At 43.1% G+C, this 19,363-nt stretch overlaps 1 protein-coding gene and 1 long non-coding RNA gene across 4 annotated transcripts in view; one reads left to right on the top strand and one right to left on the bottom strand.

Annotated features, from left to right (window-relative positions):
• Positions 1-4,209, bottom strand: part of MAP3K1 (mitogen-activated protein kinase kinase kinase 1) — a 77,612-nt gene extending 73,403 nt beyond the window's left edge. The window contains exon 1 of the mRNA XM_059061111.2: positions 3,589-4,209. Within this exon, the coding sequence (XP_058917094.1) occupies positions 3,589-4,070 (482 nt within the window). The 5' untranslated portion in view covers positions 4,071-4,209. The remainder of the gene's footprint in view (positions 1-3,588) is intronic.
• LOC136793998 (uncharacterized) overlaps positions 4,158-19,363 on the top strand; it is a 73,937-nt gene continuing 58,731 nt past the window's right edge. For 2 of the 3 annotated variants that reach the window (XR_010840143.1, XR_010840142.1), the window contains exons 1-2: positions 4,158-4,273; positions 6,027-6,124. This is a non-coding gene — a long non-coding RNA (uncharacterized lncRNA). Of the gene's footprint in view, positions 4,274-5,087; positions 5,188-6,026; positions 6,125-19,363 lie in introns of those variants that run through there. The other variant, XR_010840144.1, reaches the window with a different exon arrangement.

Raw genomic sequence — 19,363 nt, 5'->3', positions numbered from 1 at the left:
TAAAATGCAAAAGTTGTACCTTCTAACTCAGAGCACTTCTGAATGCCCTACATTTTTCCTCAGGGGAATCTACTCCCCACTAACTGCCTTGCCACCCCATCATTTCTTCTTCTGGAATGCTCACAGCAACTGTCAAGGGCTGATCAGCAGACAGCCTAGGCAAGCTGTAGCTGGTTCTTCTGTTCTTGTTGAAAGCAAAGAACACTCCTTTCATTCCATATTTTGGGATCTTTATGTCAATAAGTCCGCGACCATTTCTAAAACATGCAACATATGCTTGATGTGCTACAGGAGATGTGAAAGAATATAAATGAACAGAGCTACTTCCTGGTTTTTGTATCTAACAAAATGGAGTTATTATAGTGTATTGGGGATAATATATTAAGGAATGTTGGTTAACCAGTCACCCTTGCCAAAATCAGATATGAAAAGACAACGAATGTTGGCAACAATTCTAGTTCTGATATTTCTTTTTCAGAATTATATTTAATAAGGTTAGTCTTTGAAGAATGCATTAATTTCCTTACCTAATTTAAAACAGAACTTGGAGACAATTCATAACTACAAAACTTACAAATTCATGTTAAGACTAACTTATGTAACTACCTCTATTGTTTTATAAAATCACCAACTTAACTTTTTTAAAAACTTATTTTTGGGTAATAATGTTCTATACCTCCTCTAGTAAAAACTCACTAAATTATATTTATAGTCTAGCAGCTTCTAAAAGGAAGTGAAAGCTGAGGGCTCTATGAGGATATAAAAGCAGCCTATGAAATAGCTTTAGTTTTAAACAAAAACTAACATTAACAAATACAGCATATCTTGTTCTTTCATGGGGCCAGCAAATTGATAGTTGGGTTTTTTTAAGTTACAAAAATAGAATGGAGTAATTATATCTACCAAACTCACAATAGCCTGTTCAATGGAGAGTAACACTGTAATTTCTCTTCAAGGACAGTAAATAGGAAGAAAAAGCCCCTAATTCTGTAATATAAGGAAAAATCCCAAACCCTTGGGCGCCACTTACAGGCAAAAAACTTCCACTGATTTCAGTTACTAACCTGAATGAAAAAGAGGGATGTACTTAAAATCTTCTGTTTTAATATGACTATTCTTTATATAATTTATACTACAAAAATGTATTTTCTCCAATTTAAATTTCTACATCCAAAGATCAAAAACTAGAGGAAATTATTAAATTTAAAAACTCACAGAATTCTCTTGAAAAGAATACTGTAAGTCTTTAAACAGAAGGGGTCTCCAGACCTATAGTACCACTGAAACAAAAATATTTCAAAATCTCAATGTTAGATTTTCCTCCTGAAAGTATGAATGTAACTACTGTCAAAAAAGTAAAGTTCAATTGAGATTTTACTAACTGCTTACAATCTAAGTGTTTATACAAGTAAAATCAAATGAATTTCAACCCCATTAACAAGGAAATTGTAAAAAAAAAAAAAATCACTATTTCAAGAGGAGAGGGAATCAACATTTTACTATAAATGAAATGTTTAGGTATAAGATTTGGGATGAACAAACAGCATTCTGGCTAGTGAAATTCATTTTAAAAAATGATTATGCTGATTAGCCCATTATTTCATATACTGTGCAATTATTATCCACCCCTTAAACAAAGAGGGGGGGGGAAACCTAGGTTACAAAATGCAAAAATTAAGCATGGATTACTCAGTCCCTGAATTCTATCTGATTACATCTTCATCCTCTTATTTTGTGTGAAGACAACACTAAACAACATCTATATGTTAATTTTACAGTAGGTCCTCTTCTGCTATATTCAATAGCTCATTAAGATGACTAGAATGCTGACACTTGCTAAACTGTTTACTGTATCCAAAAATTTGGTCTCATGAAAACAGACAAAATTAATCTCTGAAATTTTGGGTTTAATATTTTTATCTGGAGCTCACTTGTAGTAACAATTGCCTACAACGAATTATTCTAGTCAAGTTTTAACCTAATCTGCCCAGGAGCAGTAGTGTAAAGGAATAACCCTGTTAAGACTAAGTTACACGGACAAGAACACACAGAAAACTACCACAGTCACAAATCTTTCCTCACAATATTGCCATGGCACAGTGCTGACCATATTTTTAGTTGTTTTGGGGGGGAGGTTGAGGCGGGGAGAGGGAAAGGGGCAACTTCCAAGGAATCAACGAACTGTGGTTTTAAACAAACAATCAAGTTCCCCCAAAATCATTTTAGATAATTAACCAAAGCCAATGAGTCCTACTGTCAAATTCGTTTCACAAGGGAAACAAACCTAAGGCAGTCTTTAAAATACTCAGAATAAAGGTCAGGAAACCCTATAGGGAAACGGGTGACTATCACAAAAACATGTCCAGCAACTCAAAATACCTCTCAAGCTTGTGCTTTGCATACACTAGTAAGATTCTTTTTAAAACAAGGATGATGGCTGTCACACTCAAAAGAATTTCCTTAAACATAAGAATTTCCAGTTGCCAAAAAGGATCAGGCCGGGAACGGCTGGTCTGAGTTACCTTACACACACCGTAGCGCACAGGCAGTACGGTTCTATCGGAGCCGGAGCCACAGCACTGTGTCCCCTGGAAGCCGGCAGTCGGCGGCGGCCCGCGCAGCTGCACGGAGCAGGAAGTACCGCACCCGCGCCGCGGTTCCCAACCACGCCGGAGAGGCTGCGGGGAGCAGTCACCACCGCTTTGAAACTGAATGGCTGACACATCCGGTCCTGGCTCTTACACCGCTTCGCCAAATGCAAACCTCTAAGGCCAAATTCAAACTCCAAACAGAAGTCACTCAAGTCTTAGTGGTGCAGTCTTCATTCCCAAGGACACTGGGGTACGCAATCAGAAAACCCCACGCTCTAAAAGACCGCAAGCCCCCGCGCATTTGCACCCGGTCAGCCCACACCGCTTTGACAGGCGTTACGGAGCCGTCCACCCGAAGCCCCCTGAGGCCGCGCGGGCGCGCCGCCTTCGTCCCGGCCCGGCCCCCGGTACCTGCCTAGAGACTCTGCCTGTCACAGCCACGGGGACCCCGTCGCTTTCTCCGCCACGCTCCGGCCCCCCTACCCCTGGCAGGGCTCCCCACCTACCCCGCCCACCTACACCGCCCTCCCGCAGGCTCGGGCCTCACCCCGGTGCCCCCGAGGACTCTCGTCCGGGGTCGCCGCCGCTGCACGGCTGCCTGCCTCCCAGCCCGGCCCGGAGGGCAACTCCAGGGTCCCGCTCCGGGGCTCCTCGGAGAGATGCGATTCCGGGAGCCCCCAAAAGCCAGCCCGGGCCCCCACACCTTATCTCAACCGGTACCCGCAGCGCGGCTCGCACGCCTGTCACATGTCTGCAAACAATAACAAACTCTCCCGCATGTCCCCGCCCCAGGCCCCCGTCCTGTCCCGTACCCCAGGCCAGGTCCGGGGCGCCGCCCGACGCCGGAAGGGTCAAAGGGGGTGCCCGAGGGCTCCCGGCGAGCGACGTGCAGCCTCGCTGCGTGGAGCCCCGGGACGCCCTGCGCGGTGCCCGAGGTTCATTCATTGCCCTCGCCCGCCCCCGAAGTCCCCGCCGCGCCCCCGGCCGCGCTGCTCACCCGGCTGGGGCCGCCGCAAGAGGCGGCTCGGCGGCGGGCGTCCGCTTCTCCCCGGGCTCGGCCCCCGCGGGGCTCGGGGCGCCGCTGTCCGGTGCGGCCGCCGGTTCTGCAGGGTGGGCGCCGCTGCGGCTCGCGGCTCCGTGGGGCGGCGGCACCGCCACAGGCTGGAAACCGCTCCCGCCAGCGGCCGCGTCCGCGGGCTCCGGCGACGGGGAAGTGGAGGAGGACGGCGGCGAGGCGGTGAGGAAAAGCGGCGGCTCGGGCAGCTGGTCCAGCTCCACACTCCGCACTTTGCGCAGCTGCCGCCGCCGCCAGTCCGCCCGCTCGCGGCCCCCACTGCCCGCCTCCCGCAGCAGCCCCGCGGCTGCCGCGGGCGTGCTGCTCGCCTTGAGGGCCCCTCCACCGCCGCCCGCTTCGGGGCTCGCCGCCCCGGCGCCCGGGAATCCCGAGGACGAGGCGCGATTCCCCGCCGCCGCCGCCATTTTCTCTCGCGGGCTACATTCGCTCGGCCCCTGCGAGGGAGGGAGGGGGCGGGGAGAGTGCAGGGGGCGGGAGGACGGGCGGGCGCTGCGCCTCTAGCGTAAGGCCGCTTGCGCCAACTGCGTGAGCGCGGCCCTCTGGGCGCCCGGCAGGCACTGACGCGCGGGCGCTCGGGGTTCGGTGGAGGGAGGACAGCCGGCCGCAGGTTGGTAGGGAGCCGGCGGTGCGCTCCGTCCCGCGTGCTGGCCGGCAAGGTGGGCTCCGAGGTGGCCGCCGCTGGGGCGCGCTGCGGTTTGCGCGCCGCACCCGCCGCCAGGTAGTCTCGGGCTGCACCGGCGAGAGGAGGAGCTTCGGCGGAGGAGCGCCTCTTCCTCTCCGCCGCAATCTCGGCCCGGCTCGGCAGGGGCTCGCCTCACGGGAGCTGCAGCTCGAACTTCGATGTATGGGGCGTTGAAGGGGACGCAGGCGAGAGGGTCTGCAGTCTGTCATTCGCATTGCCCGTTGCAATGGGCGTCGGGGAACCCGGGCGCGGACCAACCCACCCCCGACCCCGCCTCCACTCCGCACGGGGCGCGCAGGTGGCGCCCAGGGTTGTCGCCTGCTGCAAAGCGAAAGAAACGCAACGTTCAGCGGCCCTCGTGCCGCGCACCAAAAAAACCAAGTTTTATAAAAGCTTTCCTCATCTTTTGCCCACCCCCCTACCCCCAAAATCATGTTACAAATAAAAGTGTCCTGTAATATCTTGTTCAAAACCTGAAGTCACCGATTGAGACCCTTCTCACCGTCTATGCCGCCCCCGGCTAGAGGAGACAGGAGCGGGTGGCGGGGGTCCGGGAGATCTCTATAGATTTCTTTTTTTTCCTCCGCTGTCTTTGGGGAAGGCAGCGATATACAGGACCACAGAGAGCACGTTTGGGGAAGGAACCAGGAAGTGCTTGACATTGTCATCCTCGGCCAGGTTCTGGCCTTCCCCGAATCCTATGCCTCTAGCTGCACGTCCCTTTTCCCAGCAGGGTCGGGCCACCGTCCGGGTTCCCTCGGCCCCCGCCCCTGCAGTGCCGGAGCTGCCTAACGTGGAGTTCCGAACCCTTCCAGTCCCTGGGGGCGTCTGGCGATAAGGTGCTTTGGAATGGAAAAAGCACCATTTACATGTTAATTATTTTCGACCTTTTTTTCAGGCTTCCGTGTCGCGTTTATTTCTCCCCCCCCCCCCCTTCTCTTCCTCCAGCCGGTTTGTCTGTGATGAGAAATCTCCCACAACCCGGGAGCAGAGTCCCTAGATTTATTTTGTGAAACAGGAATTAAGGCGGGGGCTGGGCTGGGGGGAAGGCAGAGGGGTCCTCAGGAACAGAAAGGAGAGCGCTATCCTGTCAGTATTCATATATTTCGACAGGAGTCTAAACTGTCTACGAAATAATTCCTTTGATTTTTTTTGGAAATAGATAAAATGAAAACCTCCTTCCTGGCTATAAATGGTAACTGAGGAGGATGGTGATATCCGAGGGATTTTTAAAGCTGGTTCAGATTTCATATTAGCTCAGTGTTTTGAGTACTGCAACATCTGCCATAAGATAGTTTTAGATAATTACATCCAATGGCACAAATTTTGAAACTTTAGATAAATCTGTTAAAAGTGTAAGTCTACATTTAGGCTATAATTATACACTCTTTTAACGGTAGCCAAATGTATCATCCAAAGAAAACAGTAGTAATTTCCCAGGTCTTCCCGGATTGCCACACCCACCAAATCCTACATTGGAAAGGATAAACTTTTTTCTTTCCTATTTAGATCAGAAAACCTTTAAATTTGCACACACATATTTAGGTAACTGTAAATGAGAAAAGTAAGTAGACGCCTTCAGCTTTTCAAAATTGTTCCAGTTTTGAAGTCTGGCCAGAGTAGAAAAGTGGGATGGGATTCCAGCAAAACATTTACTTTTGCCTCTTCATTTGTACAGTGATGAAAATGGAACCAAGTGAGAGGAGCACCAAATACAACACTATCAACTAGCCACAGTTCTCTGACCTCCATCCATCACACCACCATGGAGAAACCGTAAGTGCTGGTCTTTCACCTAGCTTTTGGTACCTTGAGTTATTTTCCCCTTAATCTTTTTTTTAAATTTTATTTATTTATTTCTGGCTGTGTTGGGTCTTCGTTGCTGCGAGCGGGCTTTCTCTAGTGTGGCGAGCGGGGGCTACTCTTCGGTGCAGTGCGCGGGCTTCTCATTGTGGCGGCTTCTCTTGTTGCGGAGCACGGGCTCTAGGTGCACGGGCTTCAGTAGTTGTGGCACTCGGGCTCAGTAGTTGTGGCTCGCGGTCTCTAGAGCGCAGGCTCAGTAGTTGTGGCGCCCGGGCTTCGTTGCTCCACGGCATGTGGGATCTTCCCGGACCAGGGCTCGAGCCTGTGTCCCTTGCATTGGCAGGCGGATTCTTAACCACTGGGCCACCAGGGAAGCCCTTCCCCTTAATCTTTTATGTAAATAGGCATGTTGTCATCATGCATCTATACACCAACAAACATTTTTTTAAGGTAGAAAAATAATCAAAGGACATGCTTGACTGAAAAGGGTGTTCTTCCTCTGCCATGTGTTGATACAAAGTCTTTTTGAAGAGATTTTAACCCATGGAATTGCTACAATAGTTTTTGCAGCTTAAGTGTGGTTAAGATTCTAGTTCTAGTTTGGTGCTGTAGGAGCCTGCTTTATATTACTGCAAAAAGGCATATGTCAAATTGCCTTAATTTGATTTCTTTAATGACATAATGGAGACTTGTGTCTCTTCCAGGGTTGCTTGTACACTGAAAATTCCGGTTCCTATTTCCAAGCTCTTTATTTCTATCCTCACTCAGATACAAATGTTGCAGTGATTTCATTTTCTTTGTTTCTATCCTCACTCAGGTACACATGTTGCAGTGATTTCATTTATGCCATGACAGCTGTGGTAACCTTTACGCCAGCGCTTTACAGATCACTGCTTCCACATGGTGCTTCTGGGGATCCCTAAGTCGCACTTCACTTCCTACATCACATTCATTTGGAGGATCCAGTTTAATATTGGTGCATTTCTTCATTGTGCATAAACATCACTGATATTAGAATGAATGGAGTTAATATGCACTGGCAGAAATATTTCAGCCCATGTATCATTCATCATGTGTTTATTAAACACCTACTATGCACATGCAAGAAGCTTTCTTCTTCTCTGGGGATATTGTTGGTTGTTTTTCATATTTATAAAAGTGAATAAATAAAACATTCCCATCTGCAGATATTTTTATTAGTGGGTATTTATCAGGCTGACTCTGATAGAATTTCAGATCCATCAGTGTGTGTGGTTTCACTCCTCTGTGAGATCTATGTCTTAGGTAGACACAGAGAGTAAGAAGATAACCTTGAGAATAGAGTAAAAGCTGGTGTCCTATCAGAGTTATCAATATTATTATGGAATACTTGCAGGAGAATTGAGGCTGGAACTTGGTTTCTCTGTGCTCTTTCCAGACACCATAATTCCCAGGTATTTCCAGATGTCCTAAGTCAGGAAATCTTGTCATTTATGGGATAGTTGTCCCTCTACAAGTACACTGTAGGTGACATTATAGTAAAAAGTTTCTTAACAAGCCTCCACTTAGCTGACTCATCCAGTAACAGATACCTGGCATTCCTGGTGTGGTGTGCAGCAGACAGAAGGATGCCACAGCACAATGAATGCTCGTGACACCTGCACTCTTCTGCTCCCACCAGGTGAGTTGTGGACCCCAAGAGAATCCATCATATTTTTTCCCAAATCTGACTATACCTGTTATAACTATCCTTATGGAATTTAATTAAATACTATTAAACATGAGTATGTAAGTGCAAAATGAAAATTGTTCCAATGAAAACTAAGTGAAATGCTTTGAAAGAATGAATGAAGGTGAGACACAGAAGAATCTCTGTCACATTAGTTGTGGGTATGATGATTGTGAAAGATTGCGGAAAAAAGCATTCAAATCTGTAAGGACTTTGCACGCATCTATCAGTTTTCACTTTGCTTGAAAGAGATTAAAAGTGAAAGTTGTCGACAGTGAGATATGGGAGAAAGATACATAGGGCTCTGAATAGTGGACCCACACTCAAAAGACCAAGGCCCTACAGCCAAATACTGGTTAAAACTCCCCAACTATACAAAACAAAAGCCTCTTATTTATGTTTTAAGCTAAAAGAAAATATATTATATATACATATATATATATATATATATATACGTATATATGAGATTCCTTTTTATTAACCAGCCATCTAAACATTTTGCATGTATTTACATGTATTTAAAATCAGAAACTAATTTTTTGGTAAATAATGAAAGCCAGTTGAATTGGGATTTTTATATTTAAAAATACAACTACAACGAATGAAATTTGATTTATCTCACAGTTAGCAAAATTCTGCTTACCTTTACAACTCTGCACTGATTCTTTTAATTCTTTGCATGAGCCCTGTTGCTTGCTCTTTTTTTGATGTATGATGAGATATTCTTTTTCCATTTAACTTTTGTAGCTTAATCATGACTATCATTTTTGCAAAAAAATATTTGAAGACTTCCTGTGTTTCCCCAAGGTCCTCCTGTAATATTCAATTTCTTTCTTTGAATCAGTGTCCTTGTTGGTTTTCTCTTCCTTTGTGGTCCACTGATCCAACTCTGATAAATCCTATGCTGACAAGACTTCACATGTAATCTGGGGAAGTTTAGTACCACTTCCAGTGGCTTAGTCAACTTCTGCATCTTTTGCAACATTTGCACCTTCACTTTGCAATCGATTTCCATTGTTTTGGGGTCCAAACTGCTAAAGATGTATACAAAATTGGCATCCACTAGCACAGTGCCGCCTGATAAAATATAACGCAAGCTACAAATGCAAGGCACGTGTGTAATTTAAAATTTTCTAGTAGCCACATTAAAAAAAACTAAAAAGAAACAAGTGAAATTAATTTCAATAATATATTTTATTTTATACAATATATCCAAAATATTACTATTTCAATATGTAATCAACATTGTAAAATATTACTAAGGAGATCTTTTACCATTTCTTTTTGTACTAGATCTTTGAAATCTGGTGTGTTTTTTACTCTTCAGAACATCTTGAACATCATTTGAGCCACATTTCAGGTGCTCAAAAGGGCACATGTAGATAGTGGCCAGTGTTGTCAGACAGCACAGCCCTAGAGCCGTTGTACCTAAGACTTAGGAGTTTCATGGACCATTAAATGTCTGGTTAGGCCAGATTAGTGTATAATTTTAAATATCCACATTTGTTTGTTCAGGAAATAAAGAGTCACAATAGATATAAATTGGTAACATATAACTAAGTATATTAGTCTTTCTTCTTCCAGCAGCTAAACTTTCAAACACATTTCAGGCACCATTGTCAGCTATCTTTCCAAACTACGGTTCTGATTCTGTCCCATCTCCTCAAAAACTCTTTAGTGTTTCTACATTACATACAGTATAGGGTCCAAATTCCTTCTTTCATTCATTCAGTGAGTATTAAATGCATTAGCTCCTATGTGCTGGGCACCATGCAAGGCCAAGGGATGTCACAGAGGTCAGAGTAGACCTACCATCTGCCCTCATCACACTCCCAGTCTGCCATGCTCCTCTGCCTCCACCACTGACTGTTCAGTTCTCAACGCAGCTCACCCTGTCCTGCGCCTGGGCTCCAGCCACAGATTAGGAACAGATCATGCTCTCTTTCCTCCATGCTTTCACCCATGAGCCCTCTTCTTCTGAAAACACTTCCTTATAACCACCCCACCCCCAAAGTCCGGACACCACTACCCCTGGCTCGGGCCCATTCCTAACATTTGGAGGGCCAGGGTGAGTACACGTGAAGGCCCCATACAACATTTTAAATTAGTTAAAAGTCAAATTGTAAGCCAACAGTAAATAAAATATAGTCTAGGCTTCTACCTGGATATATATAAAGACAAATTTGAATGTTACATGTGAAGTTGTGATTTTTATATGACTGGCAACAAAATATTAAAGACAATTGTATTTATATCTGGTGTTCCATTGATGGGCTGAGAGTGTTTGGATGAGGACTAAAATAAAGACATGCATTAACTTCCTACTTTTATTTCAACAGAATTATTAATTATGTTGTTATAATTGGGATTTTCACATAATTGGCATTTGCTCACTTGAGACAATCCAATTATTTGTTATTATTAAAAGGCAAAATTCTATTTTAAACTACAAATTTGATGAATATCAAAATTTTAAATAAAAATTATTCAAATAAAGCTGAATCTTTAACTCTTTGAAAATTTAATTAAATGTCATCAAATATTTTATTAGGATAAAACTATTTGCAATCCTAGCATTCAACATCCATACAGTTGCCAATGTAAGGAATAGCAACATACTTCACACGTTTTATTTATACCTCCATAAATACAAATCTAAGTCATACATATTGCTTAATACTGCAAAATTTTTCTCAGCGTTTGTGAGTAACTGTTGTGAATACTGGCCTAATGGGTGAGTAGCTCAGGGCCTATGAAATAGGTCAAAAAGAGAAGCAAGAACAGGAGCACTCAGAGGAAGAGGATATGACACATTGTTATTCAGGAATCCATTGCATTCCTGTTATCAGAGGGGCAGGTTTGACGAGTTAGCTTATCTCTTCTCTTACTGAACACTTCAACTAGTGAAATTTCTCCCCGACTGCAAATTAATGTTGATGTCGAGCATCAGCAGGAGCACAGCCACAGACCTTGACATGTCAAGGTCATGGGACAAGACATGTGAAGCAGTGTTTCCCTGGGGCCTGAAAGGCACTGGTCTCTAGAGCAGATGTTTAGGGTTATGGGTCATGCTAAGCCAGCACTGCACACCAGACCTGAGTGACCAGGGCAGCTGTGTGTTCTCTAATAAATTTGTTTTTCCAGATTTGTGATGCATGGTGCACTGTATTCTCCTGCCCAGGTCTGAGGGAGGTACTGCTAAGCACCTGAGCAGGCCCTGTTCCAGGTGCTTAGCAGTAGAGAAAGAGAGACGATGCCCTTTCCCTCTGAGAACTTCCAGAGCCTACCCTTGTGGGAGAGCCACTTTTGTCCTTGTCTGCATTTTCCACCAGCTCATTAGACCCTGGAGAGAGGAACCATCTCCTCTTCATCATCCTTGTCTCCCCAGAGCCCCTAGCTCAGTGCCTTTCATGTAGCAGATGCTCAATTAAAAAGAGTTGACTCCAGTTGTTACAAAACACCACAAGACTCCTTAGGATTTGAGCTTCAATTACAACATTCCATCCCTAATGGGGGAAAAGTTCTCTTTCCTTAAAAGGATACGAATGCATCTGCAAATATAATTTTGCACTTTCTTTAGAAGAAAGTGAGAATTTATTTCTATATGCATTCTAATTGTCTCTTATTGGGGATAATTGAGAGGGAGGGAGGGAGGGAGATAGAGAAGGAGGGACATAAGGAGAGAAGGGAGAAACAGAGAGAAAATGAGAGAGAACTGAGGAGTGGGAATCTAAAATGCAGAAGAAGAGAATAGCAGAAAAGGAGCCATATCTGTAACACATGAAACAAATCTGAAAGTTTGTAGGAACAGGATCCTAGAAAGTTTATAGTTATAAATGATTTATTGAGCATTTACTATATGCCAGTATGGTGATAAGTGCTTCATATATGTTAACTTATTTAATCTACACAATAACCCTGTGAAGTAGGCACTATCATCATTTCCATTTTACAGATGAAACTGAACCACAGAGAGGTTAAGCAACTTAACCAAGGTTACTCAGCCAGGATGTGGTGGAGGTGGGGTTTGAATGTATATGCTCGGGCTGCACAGCCTGTTCTTCAAATCTTAAAAATGCAATATATATCCATTATAGATATTGGATATATATACTAATATAACACATTAAATATATTTGTTGATTTTCACTGGTTAGATATCATTCTCTTAGTGACCATAAAAATATTCATGAGATCTTTCAGAGTTCTTGCCTCAATGAGAATGGGGAATTTTTATTCCCCAATAATTTAAGCATCTCAAGTGAAAATTTTACCACGGAGATCTTTACTAACACATCCCTTTAAATGGGAAAAAGGATATTATACCCTGCATAATTTTTTAACCCAAAGTTCCAAGCTGTTGCAAATCTTATATTTGAAAAAAATCATTGTCTATCAAACATAAAAATTACCTTTGAATTACTATAGATCTTTAAATTTATTATACAAAGAAATGGAAATTAATATCTAGCCTAAATATTCTCTGGAAAGATGTGTTAGAGACAGTTAGCTGCCCACCAAATTCCCTCTCTCCATCCATTACCATATAGTTGTAGTTGGGAAGCAGCTGCCCAGCCAGGGACTACGTCTCCCAGCCTGCCTTGCAGCTAGGTATGGCCATGCAACTGGTTCTCACCAATAGGATATGCGCCATGGCACTGTCTGGATACAGATGACTATAATGCCCCATGGGATGGCAGAGCAACAGAATAAAAGGGTCCCCAAATGATTAGGTAGAGGACAGCCCCATTAGACAACCTCCTGAATTCCTTCCCAGGGGAAAAAAAAAAATCTATTTTGCTGACCAAGGAATAGAATTCTAGTGTACTTGTTTAGATCTGTTTGTTATAGCAGTTTAATCTACCCTAAGTAACACAGTATAATTTGCTTTGTTCATTAATGCATTGTAATACTTACAGCTTTCTACAGGAGAAGCAGCATGACATAGAGACAAGAGGGCTCTAGTATTAGCCCGGTCTCTGTTTGAATCTCAGCTCTTCCATTATTAGCTGTTGACCTTTGGCAAGCTGTACACACTTTAGTCATCATGAATACGGGGCTATACTGTTGGAACCTCGCCCTTTTCCTCTCACCCTTACCGCTACTTTGGTACACATCAGCCAGATTTCCATGCTGGCAACTGCATCTCTCTGGCCTCCGAAGCTCACTTTGCTGACCATGTGACCAGCTGGAAGTGGGCCCCAATTTTCAATCCTGAGCGGTCCTAAACCAATGTTGGGAGTTGCAGTGGTATACTACAGGTGGTTTGCACCAACTTAGGAGAACCTGGAATGCACATCTCTTCCCAACTCCAAGTTCAGTGATGTCACATTGACAGCTTAAAATTCGCCATGATGGGAGTATTTACACCATGGAAATAGACAAGTGCTACAAACCAAAACTCTCCCACCCTCTCCCAGAGCTGTTTGTTAAACATTGACCAACATACCAGCTTTCTTACCCTCGATGTGGGATAACCCAAGAGTGTGTTCTACAATGATTTCTAGATTTTTTCCCAGCAAGACCAAGCTCCAGTTACCCATAGTAGTAGCCAGAAATAAACCTTTATTAGCTGCCTTCCCTATATCACTTCTTCACTACTCTGCCTTCACCTCCCAAACAACTATTTGCATTAGAATCCTGTCTCAAGGTCTGTTTTTATGGGAACTCAAACTAGGACAGGGACTAGCAATGAAGTGGAAATCATGCAAAGTACATAGCACTTAGTAGGTGCACCACAAATATTACCTCTTCCCTGTACTGAAATACTATATGGCTAAAGCAAACTCAGCAGAGTTATAGGTTAGTTAACCATAATAGGAATTGAAAGTATGCATTAAAAACTCAATTGCCCAAATACATGAATCACTTCCAATGACTTTTTAAACCTTTCATTATCTTAAATAGTTTTACCATAATAAGTAAAAACTACACGTATGAAAATTCAAGGTAAATCTCTAATATATCCAAAGAGACAAAGTTAACTGTGGAATCTAGTCTTGTGAGATACAGATCTCCAGTTTCCCTTTACATTGCTGGTAGCTATAGGCTTCTAATAAATTTAAGGCCTCTGACCTCTTATTGATCTTGATGTTTCCTTAGCAACTGTCAGTTTCGTTTCATTTTGTTTTTTATTTTAGATATTTGTGTTGACCTCATATTTTTATGTCAACTTGGAACAGTGATGTATGCCCGGATCCCAATATCCTAGTAATAAATCACAATTTTGGAGCCACCGGAAAGCTCTTTCAGGAGGTCACTGTTACAAAGTTGCTTACAAAGATATAACCTCTCTGGATATTTTTCTTTAAAAATAGTCCTTTGTGGTATCTTTATGGTGAAATTATGAATAACATTTTTCTTATTTCAAAATAAATGGGGTCTTGGGACTTCCCTGGTGGCACAGTGGTTAAGAATCTGCCTGCCAATGCAGGGGACATGGGTTCAATCCCTGCTCCGGGAAGATCCCACATGCTACAGAGCAACTAAGCCCATGCGCCACAACTACTGAACCTGCGCTCTACAGCCCAAGAGCCACAACTACTGAAGCCCGCGTGCCTCAAGCCCATGCTCCGCAACAAGAGAAGCCACTGCAATGAGAAGCCCACTCACCACAACGAAGAGTAGCCCCCACTCACCACAACCAGAGAAAGCCCGCGCACAGTAACAAAGACCCAACACAGACAAATAAATGAATGAATGAATTAATTAATTAAAAGAAAAACAAAAACAAAAGTAAATGGGGTCCTAACAGACACCAGAACTGAGGATGTTTTGGAAAAGCCAAATGATCAGTTTCCTAGGAGAGGGCATTATGATTTAGTAGAAAATGTGCCAAACCAAGGACCATGAGTCCCAAGTTGTTGCTACCTCTGTCTGTGTCATACAGGGTGAGTTGTTCAGGCACTTCCCTTCCCTGGGTCTTAGTGCCTCCATTTTCAAAGTAAAGATCCTGAACCAGAGGACATTTAACATCTATTGCAGCTCTAACATTTTATGAAAGTCTAACATATATGGACAAAAGCTCCAATTCAAATTAAGTAGTTATCATTTGCCGGTCCTCTTTTAACATTTCAAAGGCTATAAGGCAGTAGGAAAAGACCTCTGGTCATGTTTCCTTGCTATTGCCTTTGTTACATCAACGATTATGTGAAAATCAGAAAGTACTACCTTGATGGGGAGGGAGGGAGGCAACAAAGTGTTTTTCCTTAGGGTTTTAATGTTAGATGAAATGACTGATTCTTGATTGTGGTTCACTTGCTGATTTTTAAACATATTTTTTATGTTTAACTTACTGTGCTTTTTTGCTTTTTTTTTTTTTTTTTTTTTTTTTTGCGGTACGTGGGCCTCTCACTGTTGTGACCTCTCCCGTTGCGGAGCACAGGCTCCGGACGCGCAGGCTCAGCGGCCATGGCTCACGGGCCCAGCTGCTCCGCGGCATGTGGGATCCTCCCGGACCGGGGCACAAACCCGTGTCCCCTGCATCGGCAGGCAGACTGTCAACCACTGCGCCACCAGGGAAGCCCTAACTTACTGTTAATCAGACATTCAAATTAAAACAGTGAGATTTCCTATCAGATAGACAATATTTAAAAGCATAGCTAGTGCCTGCTGTGGCTGAGGACAAGAACCAGTCATCAATGATAAGATTTAATCTGTACCTGTGTTAGCTGAGGTCCCCCCAGAAAGTAGAGCCTGAGACAGGGAAACAGGAGTAGGGGAGTAAAAAAATGAGAGGAAAGCCAGTCCAAGGGACCATTTTCCACCTGGTTACCACCCTTGTGGGCAATCAGGGCTGGATTCTTCCAGAACCATCTGAGGAGCTATGTAGATCTGGCCTCCCAATTGCCCTCTTAAAGAATGGGAGAGGGGAGGGGACCATTTCCCCACAAGCTCCTGTCCTCATTGGACAAGGGCTGCACCAGGAGATGTCAGCCTTTCACATTCCAAGGTTTGCGCAAGTGCCAAAGCTGATCAGGGTCCCACAGGCACCCTCCACACAGCCTGAGAAACCTGGAGCAGAAGTGAGCGCTGAGGTGAGGCTGGAGTGAGTTGCTGTCAGGCTGCAGCCAGCTGCACCAAGCTGCAGCAATAGTGGAAGTAAACGGTGGGCCGAGATGTGAGGTGGCCACAAGAGGCATCCAATATAGTCCCATAGTTAAAGGCCAATGGGAAATATTGTTCAAAACTTTAAATAAACCTATCCTCTGAAGCAGCATTTCTACTCTGCAGAGAATAATTTCTATTCTATGGAGATCAAGAATGTCCTTTAGGGCAGTGTTTATATTCATTAAAGAGTAACAATAAGCCAAATGTCAATTAGTAGTGGCTAGATTAAAAAAATTATGCAAACTGAATTAATATTCAGTAATAAAGAAGAGTGAAATAGCTCATTCTGCCTATTTATTGTATTGACCCAGAAAGAAAGGTATCTGAAATGTAGTTAAGTGGAAAAGCAAGTAGCAGAACATTATATAATTCCAGTTTTGTAAACTCTATACATATATTATTTTATATATATTTATATTATATTTAATGCTAACATGATATGATAAAATTTTTAAAAATATATTTCAAATACATGTAAGATGGTTAATAGTACTCTTGGGAGTTGGATGGAGGAATTTTCACTTTTTACTTCTGTGTTATTTGTACATTTTAATACAGACATGTATCAGTTTTTCAATAATAAATAGTAATACATTTAAATAATATGTATAAACATAACATAATAAATATTTCCAAAAAGTATTCCTGATTATCAGTGATTTTGTTTTGGCTAAGTTTTAGTTAAATTGATATAACTTGCCTAACTTTTGAAAATAACTGTTTCTATAATGAATCCCCCAATTTACATATATTACAAAGTTTACATTTTAGGAAATAGCCAGGGTGACATTAAATGCTAGAATGGGCCTTCCCTGGTGGCGCAGTGGTTAAGAATCCACCTGCCAATGCAGAGGACACGGGTTTGAGCCCTGGTCCGGGAAGATCCCACATGCCATGGAGCAACTAAGCCCGTGCGCCACAACTACTGAGCCTGCACTATAGAGCCTGCGAGCCACAACTACTGAGGCTGCGTGCTGCAACTACTGAAGCCAACGCGCCTAGAGACTGTGCTCCACAACAAGAGAAGCCACCGCAATGAGAAGCCCTCGCACCGCAACGACGAGTAGCCCTGCTTGCCGCAACTAGAGAAAGCCCACGTGCAGCAATGAAGACCCGACACAGCCAAATAAATAAATAAATAAAATAGAAAAAAAAATTTTTTTTAATAAATAAATGCTAGAATGCCAGGTTCTCTTCTGGAAGTATAAAACTTTACAACTGATTTTATTTACTTATTTTCCCCAAACATTCCCCAAATGTTCACCTAGTGGTGAACATTTGAATTGGTTACAAAGACTGCATTTCAGTCTGAAATTACAACACAGAGAGACTGATCCTTGCTATATATTCAGTGCACGCTGTGGACACAGTATGCTCTTCAGTACATTAAGTAATTAAAGTGGTTTTGCCAAGTTAAAAAAAAAACAAAGTGAAAAAGAAATACAACTCATGAGGTGGAGGAAATAGTCTTGATCTGGGAACTTGGTTTAGTACCGCTCAGCATTTCCTAAGAGGACACCTATCATTGACTTCCATCGCTAATTAACTTATAAAGAAAAATAATTTCTAAGATGAAAAAGTAAAAGTGTCAATGTAGTAATGGCTCTAAACCACAGGAAAAGCCTGCAGAGAGCCCTCCCCTCACACATATTTACTGGCAATTGCAGAATGCATCTGTTGCTTCAGATGATTTAGTGGGCAGAGAGCCTGCAGGACCCGTTGTAGGAGAATATGGCAAGATGTGGAAGCTTAAAAAGGAGCATTTACTCTCCTTAACTTTGTAGTCTACAAAGCAAGTTGTATCCTATCCCAGTCTGAGAGAGGAGGCAAAGGTAAACTAAGAACAGCTTTTCTTTGGGAAGTGCTCCTAAGGGTGGGGAAACCACAAGACTATCTTCTTTATTACTAAATAGATTCATTTAAGTGGCTGGACAATTGTTGTTATAGCTCATTAGTACATATGAAAACATTGGAATGTCAATTCCTTTTAAGATAAGAAAACAGTGGACTAGGCAGAATGAGACCATGTAAATAAACACTTCCTCTTATTCAAATCACTTGATATCTCAGAAGGTCTCAAAATTTTGTTTTAAAAGAGTCATCTCCTTCTATAGAAGTAGATACTGACAAAGTAAATTGAACTAATTCCAAGAAGATTTAGGTTTTTAAATTTTTCAAACACTAAAATTTGCAGGGATGAAAATTATATGGGAATATCGTTGGAAAGCAAAAGCTTCTGAAATTAAGGACATTACAAAGCCAATTTTAAATTGCCATCTTTTCCTAAAAGTAATTCTTTCTTTTCTTTTTTTAAAAAAGTAAATAAATTTATTTATTTTTGGCTGTGTTGGGTCTTCATTGCTGTGCGCAGGTTTTCTCTAGTTGCGGTGAGCGGGGGCTACTCCTCGTTGCAGTGTGTGGGCTTCTCACTGCAGTGGCTTCTCTTGTTGCAGAACATGAGCTCTAGGTGCGTGGGCTCAGTAGTTGCGGCTCACAGGCTCTAAAGCACAGGCTCAGTAGTTGTGCGCACACGCTTACTTGCTTCACGGCACGTGGAATCTTCCTGCACCGGGGCTCGAACCTGTGTCCCCTGCATTGGCAGGCGGATTCTTAACCACTGCGCCACCAGGGAAGTCCCTAAAAGGAATTCTTTATGTTCCTGAAACAGCCAACTGTATATTGGGTGGTACTTAGATTCTGCATTGAAGGCTGAGGAGACGCAGGACATTTGCATTTTCCTATTTCCCAGCTGCTTTGCAGCTTGTTGGCTGGAACTGGTGTTCCTCACTGCAGTTTCAGGCCCAGGCCCAGCTCTGCCTATTCATGTGACAGTTACTGATTATCATCTGGTCTGGTCTGGAAGAGAAGAGGCAGCTCCCAAGCAGTCTGGCCTGTCACAGACTGGAGCTGTAAGTCTCTATTAGGCAGAGCATATCTTCAGAGTGGCCCCTTTCTAACTCAGCTGATTTTTGGCCCCTTCACATGTTATGTCCTTCTTCTTCGTTGGACGCTATTTTCATTTTATTTGAAGGGAAGTATCTCAGCATCTGTCATAACTTTTCATATTAACCTAATAATAATGCCAGCTTAGGTAACTGCCAAGAGGACATCCTTGATGAGAGGATGGCATAAAATTACAATCAGTTGGGTTCTCTGTGAAGAGCACAGTTGTTTTTACCCAGGGAATTTACTGTTGGATTCATTGTTTCCCTTACTAATGTACACTTAGGAGCCTGCTCTGTGAGCTTACTAATATCTCAAAGAAGGTCTTAATCCTTTTTTATTGACATTATGATATTTTAATATTCTTATTACTTTTGCCTGCATCTGTACTTTGCCAGAAATGAGTTGCTTATTTTTAAGGGAGGAAGAATACTAAATAATGCAGAGAACAA

Source organism: Kogia breviceps, chromosome 4 (genome assembly GCF_026419965.1).
Source record: "Kogia breviceps isolate mKogBre1 chromosome 4, mKogBre1 haplotype 1, whole genome shotgun sequence".
Taxonomy (NCBI): domain Eukaryota; kingdom Metazoa; phylum Chordata; class Mammalia; order Artiodactyla; family Physeteridae; genus Kogia; species Kogia breviceps.
Note: the sequence above shows the minus strand (reverse complement) of the source record. Positions and strands in the feature narration are given on the sequence as shown.